The sequence below is a fragment of the Nerophis ophidion genome, linkage group LG22 (genome assembly GCF_033978795.1).
Source record: "Nerophis ophidion isolate RoL-2023_Sa linkage group LG22, RoL_Noph_v1.0, whole genome shotgun sequence".
Lineage (NCBI taxonomy): Eukaryota > Metazoa > Chordata > Actinopteri > Syngnathiformes > Syngnathidae > Nerophis > Nerophis ophidion.
In genome coordinates this window covers 44,477,531-44,490,030 of record NC_084632.1, presented here as the reverse complement: position 1 = coordinate 44,490,030, position 12,500 = coordinate 44,477,531, and the positions used below count along the sequence as shown (strand labels likewise).

Sequence of the window (12,500 nt, the reverse complement as noted above, 5' to 3'; positions counted from 1 at the left end):
ACACACTAGTGCCAATTTTTAGTGTTGCCAATCAAGAAAATATATAAATATATATGTAGGGACAAACTGTGATGATTTGAAATAAATAATGAAGACTAAAAACCAATTACAAACAAAATAAAAATAAATTAACTTGAGTTATTTCATTTATGAGTCAACTTTTTTCTTATTAAGTTGGGAAGAATTTCTCATATTCTTTCTGTTTCTCTAATATTGCAATATTTTCCCATAAAATTATAACTGTTTTTAATGTAAAATTACAACTATGTAAAATTATAACTTTCTATGTAAGATTATCACTTTTTCATGCAAAATGGTGACATTTGTCGTATAAAACTCTGAATTGTATCACAATATTGCCAATGTTATTGTTGATCTTGTGAAATAGTGACATTTTTTGAGTAAAAGTATGACTTTGTCATAATTTTGCCAAGTAAAATTCCTATTATTATTATAATTTTGCCAAGATTTTAAAGTTTTCTCGGAAAATTGAGACTTTTGTCGCGTAAAATGACGACTCTTTTCATAAAATTGCCAACATTTTAAACTTTTCTAGTAAAACCGTGACTGTTATTGAGTAAAATACCAACTTTTATCTTAACATTGCACAAATGTTCAGTTCTTCTCGTCAAATTTTGAGTAAAATGGACTTTTACTATAATACTGCCAACATTCTAAGTTTTTCTTGTAAAAATGTGACGTTTTTCTTGTAAAATTCCAACTCATTTTTCACAACAAGCTTTTTTATATTTGCATAGTATGTATATTATATATTATTCATGTGAATGAATAATAATAATAATAATAATAATAATAATAAATACACTTCTTTATATATCTAGAAAGGCTGCTCCTAAACAGGGAGGCAAGAATGTAACAAATACAAGAATGCGTGTGTGTGTGTGTGGTTGCATTTGTAAGTACCAAGGCTAGGACTAATTGCAGTTACAATGTCAATGTTGGACGCAATGTGTCAGAAAGAGGACACGCTCCATCTCTTCCTCACCTTTCTTCCTTTCCTTGCCTCCTATCAGAGAGCCGTGCTGCGGCTTTTTGGACGTCTGATTCCTGCCTCCTCATTACTGACGGGCCTGTCAGCTGTGTGTGTGTGTGTGTGTGTGTGTGTGTGTGTGTGTGTGTGTGTGTGTGTGTGTGTGTGTGTGTGTGTGTGTGTGTGTGGTGGGACCATGCAAGATTTGCCTTGAGCGGGACGCGTGTACACGCTGTCAGACAAACTGAAAGATCAGCGCATACACACACACACACACACACACACACACACACACACACACACACACACACACACACACACACGCAGAGACACGCGCACACAAGCAGACACCCGTGTTCGGGTACGGTGATGAGCTGGCATGTGTGACCGGCGCCTGCTGCTCGTTAGGCGGCTGCACTCCAAAGCCAAAAGCAAGGTGGGCGGCTGAGAGACGGCATCATTAGGGACACGCCTACTGGGCGCCCTCTCACAACTTCTTGTCTTCCCCTGCCATCCTTTCAGGACATGGACACGCGCCCTCAATTTGTTTGTGTCAGACGTTTTGATCTGGGTTTTGGCTGTAATGGATTTTCACTTCAAAGGTCATCATTCCCACATTTGACTATTTACACAGGTGTTGTGTTACTGATGCACAATGTCTGACCTGTATCTGTGTGTGGGCACATACAGACTCAAGAACATGATCAATGTCTGACCAGTTTCTGTGTGTGGGCACATACAGACTCAAGAACATGATCAAAAATAAATAAATAAAACATAAACACAGGTTGACAGCAGGTGTATAATGGGGCGCCATTGCAGGATGGATATCACTTAGTGTTAAAAGCCAAGGAATAAAAGTATGTTTTTAAGAGAGATTTAAAAAGAGGAAGAGAGGAGGCTGGTCTAACACTCAGAGGTAGGTGGTTCTAGAGCCTGGGAGCAGCAGCGGCCAAAGCTCTGTCACCTCTAAGCTTCAGCCTTGTGTCAGGGACCCTCAGTAGCAGCTGATCACATGATCTTAGGGATGGAGTGGGGCAGTAAGGCTGAAGGAGGTCGGAGAGATATGTTGGCCCGAGGTTGTTTAGACATTTAAAAACAAATAGAAGGAGTTTAAACTTGATTGGATAACACGCAGGGAGCCAGTAAAGGGACGCTAATATAGGGGTGATGTGCTGACGTCTGCGGGTCTGTGTTAGCAGACCAGCAGCAGAGTTCTGCACCAGCTGCAGGCCTGGCTAATGCCTACATACAGGCCATTGCCGTAGTCTAAACCAGTCCAGATGAAGGCGGGAATTCATTTCTCCAGATCATGTCCTGACAGAAGCGGTTCCACTTTCGCTATTTTGAGTAGTTGATAAAAGCTTTTTTGAACGATGCTGCTGATTTGTTTTTCCAATTTAAAATCTGAGAGGAACTTTACCCCCTGGTTTGTGACACAGTCGCTGAGATACGGGGTCAGAGTGCCGAGGTCAACGTTGGGGGAGGGAGAGCGACTTGGAGCGAAGAACATAACTTCTGTTTTGTCTTCATTTAGGCTCAGGAAGTTAGCTGAAAGCCAGGCTTTGATGTCGTGCAGGCAGTCAATGAGACGTTGAACCCTGTTATTTTGTGCCATGGGAAAATAGATCTGGCAATCATCAGCATTAAAATGAAATGGATTCCATACTTCCTAAAAATAGAACCAAGGGGGAGAAGGTAAAGCGCAAATAGGATTGGGGCAAGGATTGAGCCCTGGGGGACCCCGTGTGGTAAAAGAGCTGTGGAAGACATAAAACTGTCTATTTTTACACAAAAACTCCTGTCGGCTAGGTAAGGGCGCCCATAATAACCACACAGTTCTCAAGACGAGTGATTAAGGTGGCATGGTTGATGGTGTCGAACCCAGCAGACGGATCTAAAAGCACCAGGACAACATATTTACCAGAATCAGTTGACAGGAGGATATCGTTAAAAACTTTTAGAACCGCTGACGCTGTGCTGTGGAGGGCTTTAAAACCATACTGGAACAGCTCAGTGATACCATTATATATATATATACACACACACATATATATATATATATATATATATATATATATATATATATATATATATGTATATGTATATATATATATATATATATATATATATGGTGCTTGTGGGGTGTATAATATATTCAAGAAGAGTCATGGATGCAAAGTATTATGGGCATTTGTTGTGTTGCGTTTATATTGTGTTACTGTGAGGATGTTCTCTCGAAATGCGTTTGTCATTCTTGTTTGGTGTGGCTTCACAGTGTGGCGCATATCAGTAAGAGTGTTAAAATTGTTTATATCACAACCATCAGTGTACTCAGTATCGCCCAGTATGCCTTGCAGTCGTGTGCGTGTGTTTGCAGAAGCCACATACAACATGTTGCTGGACTGGCAAGCAGTTTGTACATGTTGAAGAAGGCATCAAAGGCAATGACTTCACAACACGCCCTAATGCTTGTTAACTGTATACATACACATATATGTATATATATATACACATACATACATACATATACACATTCATATATATATATATATATATATATATATATATATATATATATATATATATATATATAGTTAGTTTCCATGAAGATGGCTTCCAAATGTCAGTAGCACAATGATCCAAAAAAGATAAAGATTGAGTGGTTCTGGGTGTGAGAAGAGTCATCTTGGATGTGCTTAAAGGATCATTTCTAATGACCTAAACGCTCAACAGAAATCCAAGTACAATGGTAAGTGTTGTGAAGACTACATCTCCTGGTAAGTGTTGTGAAGACTACATCTCCTGGTAAGTGTTGTGAAGACTACATCTCCTGGTAAGTGTTGTGAAGACTACATCTCCTGGTAAGTGTTGTGAAGACCACATCTCCTGGCGGTCCTACAATCTCCTCAGCATCCTCCTGGGAGGATGTGCACAGAGTAGCTGGGGAGAAGGAGGTCTGGTTTGTCTGCTTTCTCTCTCAGCCTGATAGGATCCAGCTGTTAATTAGCATGCTCTTCATTATGCATCTTTCACCACGACACTTCTGTGCCAAAACAGTCACACGTTCCAATCATCCATCAAGAAATGGGGGTGTTCTGAGCAGATACAGTATATCTACCTGGGATATCAGACAAACAACATGTGGAGGATTACATGTGTGGGACATATATGAACAACTTCTACTTCTTCTTCCCTCCTGTGTATATATATGTATATATATGTATATATATATATATATATATATATATATATATATATACATACATACATACATGTACAGTACAGGCCAAAAGTTTGGACACACCTCATTCAAGCACACCTGTGAAGTGAAAACCATTTCAGGTGACTACCTCTTAAAGCTCATGGAGAGAATGCCAATAGTGTGCAAAGCAGTAATCAGAGCAAAGGGTGGCTATTTTGAAGAAAATAGAATATAAAACATGTTTTCAGTTATTTCACCTTTTTTTGTACATAACTCCATGTGTGTTCATTCATAGTTTTGATGTGACAATAGTCATGAAAATAAAGAAAATAAAGAAAACACATTGAAGGAGAAGGTGTGTCCATATATATATATATATGTACTGTATATATATATATATATATATATATATATATATATATATATATATATATATATATATATATATATATATGTACTGTATATATATATATATATATATATATATATATATATATATATATATATATGTACTGTATATATATATATGTACGTATATAAACATGTACACATATATATATATATACACACACATGTTATATATATAATATATATATACATTTTTATATACATATATATATATATATATATATATATATATATATACACACACACGTATATTTATCCATATACAGTATATACATCTACATATATACACATTTGCATGTATATAAACATATATACACATATCTACATATATATTTATATGTATATATATATATTTAATGTATATATACATGCGCATATCTACATATATACACATATACATGTATATATACAGTACATAAAAACACATATCTACATATATACACATATACATGTATATATATATAAAGACACATATCTACATATATACACATATACATGTATATATATATAAAGACACATATCTACATATATATACATGTATATATACACATATACCGCCGTTTAAGAGTCCTTACTTTAAAATATTGTAAAAAGGGAATATAGAGAAGTCAAGTATTTCAATAAAAGTTACATGAAAGACAAAATAAGTTGTCTGTGACATTTCAGCATGAAGGAAATGCATTTAAACAAATGTGCTAGCTTGATGCTAACTTACATTGGATATACCATACACATGCTACCACTTTATTACATGGCAATATTAACACCTCCAACTTGGGTAATGAAAACTAAAACTCTATCCGAACCGCTGCTGTGTAATGAGTACATTACTTACAGTATTAACACTTTGATGGAGTCGGCAAAAGACAGCGTAATGGCAAAGACTACTTCCTGACTACGGTAACACGCCTAGGACAAACTGAAAAGAATGCCTACATGCAAATGATCCTGAGCAGTGTAAGCAAAGTCAACAAGTAAATAGTACACATGTATGTACTGCATCATAACAACATGCAGTGTGTACAAGTACTACAAAAGCAGTCAAAAGTACTGCATCATAACAACATGCAGTGTGTACAAGTACTACAAAAGCAGTCAAAAGTACTGCATCATAACAACGTGCAGTGTGTACAAGTACTACAAAAGCAGTCAAAAGTACTGCATCATAACAACGTGCAGTGTGTACAAGTACTACAAAAGCAGTCAAAAGTACTGCATCATAACAACATGCAGTGTGTACAAGTACTACAAAAGCAGTCAAAAGTACTGCATCATAACAACATGCAGTGTGTACAAGTACTACAAAAGCAGTCAAAAGTACTGCATCATAACAACATGCAGTGTGTACAAGTACTACAAAAGCAGTCAAAAGTACTGCATCATAACAACATGCAGTGTGTACAAGTACTACAAAAGCAGTCAAAAGTACTGCATCATAACAACGTGCAGTGTGTACAAGTACTACAAAAGCAGTCAAAAGTACTGCATCATAACAACATGCAGCGTGTACAAGTACTACAAAAGCAGTCAAAAGTACTGCATCATAACAACATGCAGTGTGTACAAGTACTACAAAAGCAGTCAAAAGTACTGCATCATAACAACATGCAGTGTGTACAAGTACTACAAAGCAGTCAAAAGTACTGCATCACAACAACGTGCAGTGTGTACAAGTACTACAAAAGCAGTCAAAAGTACTGCATCATAACAACATGCAGTGTGTACAAGTACTACAAAAGCAGTCAAAAGTACTGCATCATAACAACATGCAGTGTGTACAAGTACTACAAAAGCAGTCAAAAGTACTGCATCATAACAACATGCAGCGTGTACAAGTACTACAAAAGCAGTCAAAAGTACTGCATCATAACAACATGCAGTGTGTACAAGTACTACAAAAGCAGTCAAAAGTATTGCATCATAACAACATGCAGCGTGTACAAGTACTACAAAAGCAGTCAAAAGTACTGCATCATAACAACATGCAGCGTGTACAAGTACTACAAAATCAGTCAAAAGTACTGCATCATAACAACATGCAGTGTGTACAAGTACTACAAAAGCAGTCAAAAGTACTGCATCATAACAACATGCAGTGTGTACAAGTACCACAAAAGCAGTCAAAAGTACTGCATCATAACAACATGCAGCGTGTACAAGTACTACAAAAGCAGTCAAAAGTACTGCATCATAACAACATGCAGTGTGTACAAGTACTACAAAAGCAGTCAAAAGTACTGCATCATAACAACATGCAGCGTGTACAAGTACTACAAAAGCAGTCAAAAGTACTGCATCATAACAACAAGCAGTGTGTACAAGTACTACAAAAGCAGTCAAAAGTACTGCATCATAACAACATGCAGTGTGTACAAGTACTACAAAAGCAGTCAAAAGTACTGCATCATATCAACATGCAGTGTGTACAAGTACCACAAAAGCAGTCAAAAGTACTGCATCATAACAACATGCAGCGTGTACAAGTACTACAAAAGCAGTCAAAAGTACTGCATCATAACAACGTGCAGTGTGTACAAGTACTACAAAAGCAGTCAAAAGTACTGCATCATAACAACGTGCAGTGTGTACAAGTACTACAAAAGCAGTCAAAAGTACTGCATCATAACAACATGCAGTGTGTACAAGTACTACAAAAGCAGTCAAAAGTACTGCATCATAACAACGTGCAGTGTGTACAAGTACCACAAAAGCAGTCAAAAGTACTGCATCATAACAACATGCAGTGTGTACAAGTACTACAAAAGCAGTCAAAAGTACTGCATCATAACAACATGCAGCGTGTACAAGTACTACAAAAGCAGTCAAAAGTACTGCATCATAACAACATGCAGCGTGTACAAGTACTACAAAAGCAGTCAAAAGTACTGCATCAACATGCTGACATCTGACCGGCCGCAATATCGCGAGCGCAAAAAGTTGTTATCCAGACAAAAGCATCTTTGTGCTCCTGAAGAAGCGGCGACCAAACATTGTTCGATGAGAAGACAATCTTGGGACTGACCTTGCGTTGCTTGGTGGAGTCCAGCTTGACCAGCCAGTAGGACGCCACCTTCGCCTTGTGGTGTTTCCACTGCTCCAGGATCTGCCGACACAAAGACGTGGCGTCACCAAAGATGCCGTACTGAAGCGTCATCACCAGACCAGAAGGCGGGCTCACATTACACCAGTTTTAAAAGCTCTTTTTTTTTGTGTCATCTGACCACAGAACTTTCCTCCAGAAGGTCGTATCTTTGTCCATGTGGTGTCAGACGGAACTAAAATGGAGCTGTTTGGCCACAATACCCAGCAATATGTTTGGAGGAGGAAAGGTGAGGCCTTTAATCCCAGGAACACCATGCCTACCGTCAAGCATGGTGGTGGTAGTATTATGCTCTGGGCCTGGTTTTGCTGCCAATGGAATATGTGCTTTAAATGGGACAATGAAAAAGGAGGATTAGCTCCAAATGTATTCAGGACAAGCTAAAATCATCAGGGGGGAGGTTGGGTCTTGGGCACAGTTGGGTGTTCCAACAGGACAATGACCCCAAACACACCTCAAAAGTGGTCAAGGAATGGATAAATCAGGCTAGAATGAAGCTTTTAGAATGGCCTTCCGAAAGTCCTGACTTAAACGTGTGGACAATGCTGAAGAAACAAGTCCAAGTAACCATGCGAACAGTAGCATGCTAACAATAGCAGGCTTACAGATAGCTTTAGTGACATGTTAGAACATAGGACCCTGAGGTGTATACCTCTTTAAATATATATATATATATATATATATGTAGCATGCTACTGTTAGCATGATAAAATACTATCTCTAAAAATGTGGTATTTAAAAAAATAACATTGTGGAAAAAGTTGAATTGACAACAAATACATCCAAACATTGGAGAAATACAATATTTAATAATGTTTTTGATGCCCATATTGATATATTTGTACACTTTTGTTGTTTTCATGTGTTTCATAGATTTGGTTTCTTTGCTTTTCGGTTTGGCTTCTTTTTTTTTAACGATATAAAAATAACATTGTAACTTATCCCATCCTAAAAGCTGCACTGTGGAAGGACGTTAGCCGCTAGCGAGGAGCGTTACGACGCGTCGGCGTTTGGCCGTCAAACGTTGGCGAGAAGGTGTGGTCAACATCAGGATATGACTGACATCTAAAGTGCTATCCCAACATTCACGGTGGGGCTTCTGGGAAAAAAAGTGGCCTCGGTGTTGTTTCCCCTTGCTGTTGTTTGGTCTCAGGTTGCTAAAGCGTCACCAAACCTTATTGTGGCGCAGAGAAGACAAGAAGATGTGGTCCCACCCACCTCATCCAGCACTGACTCCGCCTCCTCCTCCGTTTTCCCGGGAAATCGGATCCTCATGGCCATGAGAGCAGTCAGTGTTTGACGCACAAGCTCCGCCTCCTGCTCTGGACTCCTCAGGCTGATTAGTGGCTCGCCCTGACAAATCAAACAAACAATATAATCACTTTATTAAACAAATACATCAACAATACATATTTCCTACGCTTTGTGCCCTGCGGCAGACAAAAACGGTGCAGCTAATTTATGTTTTGTTTTTTTCTAAATAGTAAAAAAAAAAACAATCAAAAACACTAAAGAGGTATGTTTGTGCTGCGGCGCCATCTTTTGGATGACTTCACTCACTGCGGGTGAATGTGAATTCCTACTTTTTAAAGTTTTAAACTGTAAGTAGAAGTTTTGTAACTTCTTCATTTGTCACAGTTTTACAATATAACTAAAACCATTCTTACTTGCTACGAGTGTTTTCATGCATATTTGTACGTGCTATTGTAATGTAATGATGCTAACGGTGTTAGCATTAGCTAATATGCTAACACGTTTACAAGTGTCTGTGTTAGTATTATTAACTTACATTCTTTTTGTATTGTTTCATTTTCACAAATTCCTCAGTAAATTCAGCCAAACGTCAGCGTGGAATTATTGAGTCTGTTTAGGTGATTGGAGAGCTAGCTTGCGCAGCTAGTGGGTCCATGACCATGACTGACGTTTTGTTTGATCAGCCGTTTTACTGCCTGGTTTGGAAACAATGAAGGTATGTAAATAAACATTTAAAGAATATTTCTGTGTAAATAAGTCTCTTCACAACACGTGTCCGTCATTTATAGTCCAGTGCGGCTAATTTATGGAAAATATATATTTTTGACAAACATTATGTGGGAGTGGCTTTTATAACTTTGACTTTTTATCTCATAATTTTAACTTTTTATGTTATAATTTAAACTTTTTATCTCACAACTTTGACTTTTTAAAACATAATTTAGATTTTTTAATCTCATCATTTTGACTTTTTATAAAATATCTTTGACTTTTAATCCTAAAACTTTGACTTTTTATCTCATTACTTCTACTTTTTATCTTATAACTGACTTTTTATCTCTCATCTCCGACTTTTTATTTCATAACTCTGACTTTTCATATCATAATTGTGCCTTTTATATCTAATATCTTTGACTTTTCATCTCACAATTTCGACTTTTTGTCTTAACATCAACTTTTTATCTTATAATTGACTTTTTATCTCATATCTTCAATTTTTCATCTCAAAATTTTGACTTTTTATCTCATACCTTTGAATTTTTTATCTCATAACTTATTTTCTGTCATCATTTAAAGTTTTTATCTCCTAATTAATACTTTTTATCTCATAACTTTGACTTTTTATCTCACATTTTTGAATTTTTATCTCATAACTTCAATTTATCAGATTCATAATCATAATTAGAAGTACTTTATTAATGCCAGAGAGGAAATTATTATGATTATTAATTATTTGATTTTTTGGGGGGGAAACTCATAACTTTGACTTATTTTTCCTCATAATTTTGACTTTTTTAATCTCAAAACTATAACTTTTTATCTCATAATTTTGACTTTTTATGTCATAGTTATGACTTTTTATCTCATAACTTCCACTTTTTATCTCCTAATTTTGTTATTTTTATCTCATAACTTTGACTTATCTCAAAATGATGACTTTGTATCTCCTAATTAAGACTTTTTATCTCCTAATTTTGACTTTTTATCTCATTACTTCCACGTTTTATCTCCTAATTATGACTTTTTATCTCATAACTTTGACTTTTTATCTCATAACTTTGACTTTTTATCTCATAACTTTGACTTTTTATCTCGTATCTTCAACTTACAATTGAGGTATTTCTTGTTTTGTGGACTAAAGAAGCTTCCATACTGAACTGTGACGATATTAAAATATGAAATAAAATCCAACAAATCCAATGAAAAAGTTAGTGTGAAGTAATAAAAACTATTAGGGTGTATAAGAAGAAGTACATTATTGAAGTTATAACTCTCGGAGTGTAATCTTGGCAGAGGAAAGTTGTAAAAAATGATTTAATGAAGAAAATTATTTTACTCTTTTTGACGGACGTCTCAACTTACTTTGAAATATTGAAGAAGGGGATTTGTGTGTGTGTGTGTGTGTCTGTGTGTGTTAGTGTGTGTGTGTGTTAGTGTGAGTGTGTGTGTGTGTGTGTGTGTGTGTGCGTGTGTGTGTGCGTTAGTGTGTGTGTGTGCATGAAACCTCACCATGCTGGACTGGATGGTTCCCAAGCTGTTGCTGTGCGGCACCCGGTGGGCGGAGCCACTGCGACTCAGCGAATGAGAGCGCAGCGTGGCGGAGCTGGGGCGTGCCAGCGTGGCGACGTGAGAGGCGGGTCTTGTGGACGGAGCTCGCACTTCACCGGGCGACGACAAGGACGCGATGGAGCGGGGACAGGAGATGGAGCGTCTGATTGGTCCGGAGGGGGTGGGGGACACGGAGGGGGCGGGGCTTGTTTTGGTGGGCTTGACTGCTGGCTTCCAATGCATGCGGCCTGCAGGAAGCAATGGGAGGAAACAGGAAGTGCACGTCAATGAAAGTTTGTCAATCGTGCATCTTGGAAAATGGTCAAAAGTAAATAAGCCCTCAAATTATTAGCTATATTGGAGTAATTTAAATTGTTTTACATCATTTTTACACTTACTTACACATATACACACATACATATATATAAACATATACAGTATACACATATGTTTACATATATATTAACATATATACACATATATATACACATTCAAACAAAAGTTAAAAGCAGTGTAGTTGTCAGGTTGTGTAAATGCTAAATAAAAAGAGAATACAATGATTTGCAAATCCTTTTCAACTATCTAAATATCTTGCAAAGACAAGATATTTAACATTGGAACTGGTAAATGTTCTCATTTTTTGCAAATATTTGCTCATTTGGAATTTGATGCCTGCAACATGTTCCAAAAAAAGCTGGCACAAGTGGCAAAAAAGAGTGAGAAAGTTGAGGAATGCTCATCAAAGACTTATTTGGAACATCCCACAGGTGAACAGGTTAATTGGGAACAGGTGGGTGCCATGATTGGCTATAAAAGCAGCTTCCATGAAATGCTCACTCATTCACAAACAAGGACGGGGCGAGGGTCACCACTTTGTCAACAAATGCCTGAGCAAATTGTTTAAGAACAACATTTCTCAACAAGGAATTTAGGGATTTCACCATCTACGCTCATGAAAATCATCAAAAGGTTGAAAGAATGTGGAGAAATCACTGCAGGTAAGCCATGAATCTCATGGCTTACCTGCAGTTTCCATCCCTCAGGCGGTACTGCATCAAAAAGCCACAGTGTGTAAAGGATATCACCACATGAAACACTTCAGAAAACCACTGCCAGTAACAACAGTTGGTCGCTACGTCTGTAAGTGTAAGTTAAAACTCTACTGTGAAAAGCCACAGCCATCTATCAACAACACCCAGAAACGCTTCGCTGGACCCAAGCTCATCTGGGATGGACTGATGCAAAGTGGAAAAGTGTTCTGTGGTCTGACGAGT

At 37.3% G+C, this 12,500-nt stretch overlaps 1 protein-coding gene across 3 annotated transcripts in view; it reads right to left on the bottom strand.

Moving 5' to 3' along the window:
* The window catches only part of ttll7 (tubulin tyrosine ligase-like family, member 7), a 145,273-nt gene that overhangs the window by 28,444 nt on the left and 104,329 nt on the right, over positions 1 to 12,500 (bottom strand). For all 3 annotated transcript variants that reach the window (XM_061883983.1, XM_061883984.1, XM_061883985.1), the window contains exons 16-18: positions 11,188 to 11,474; positions 8,923 to 9,057; positions 7,627 to 7,707 (exon numbers count right to left, since the gene is read on the bottom strand). In XM_061883983.1, the coding sequence (XP_061739967.1) occupies positions 7,627 to 7,707; positions 8,923 to 9,057; positions 11,188 to 11,474 (503 nt within the window). The remainder of the gene's footprint in view (positions 1 to 7,626; positions 7,708 to 8,922; positions 9,058 to 11,187; positions 11,475 to 12,500) is intronic.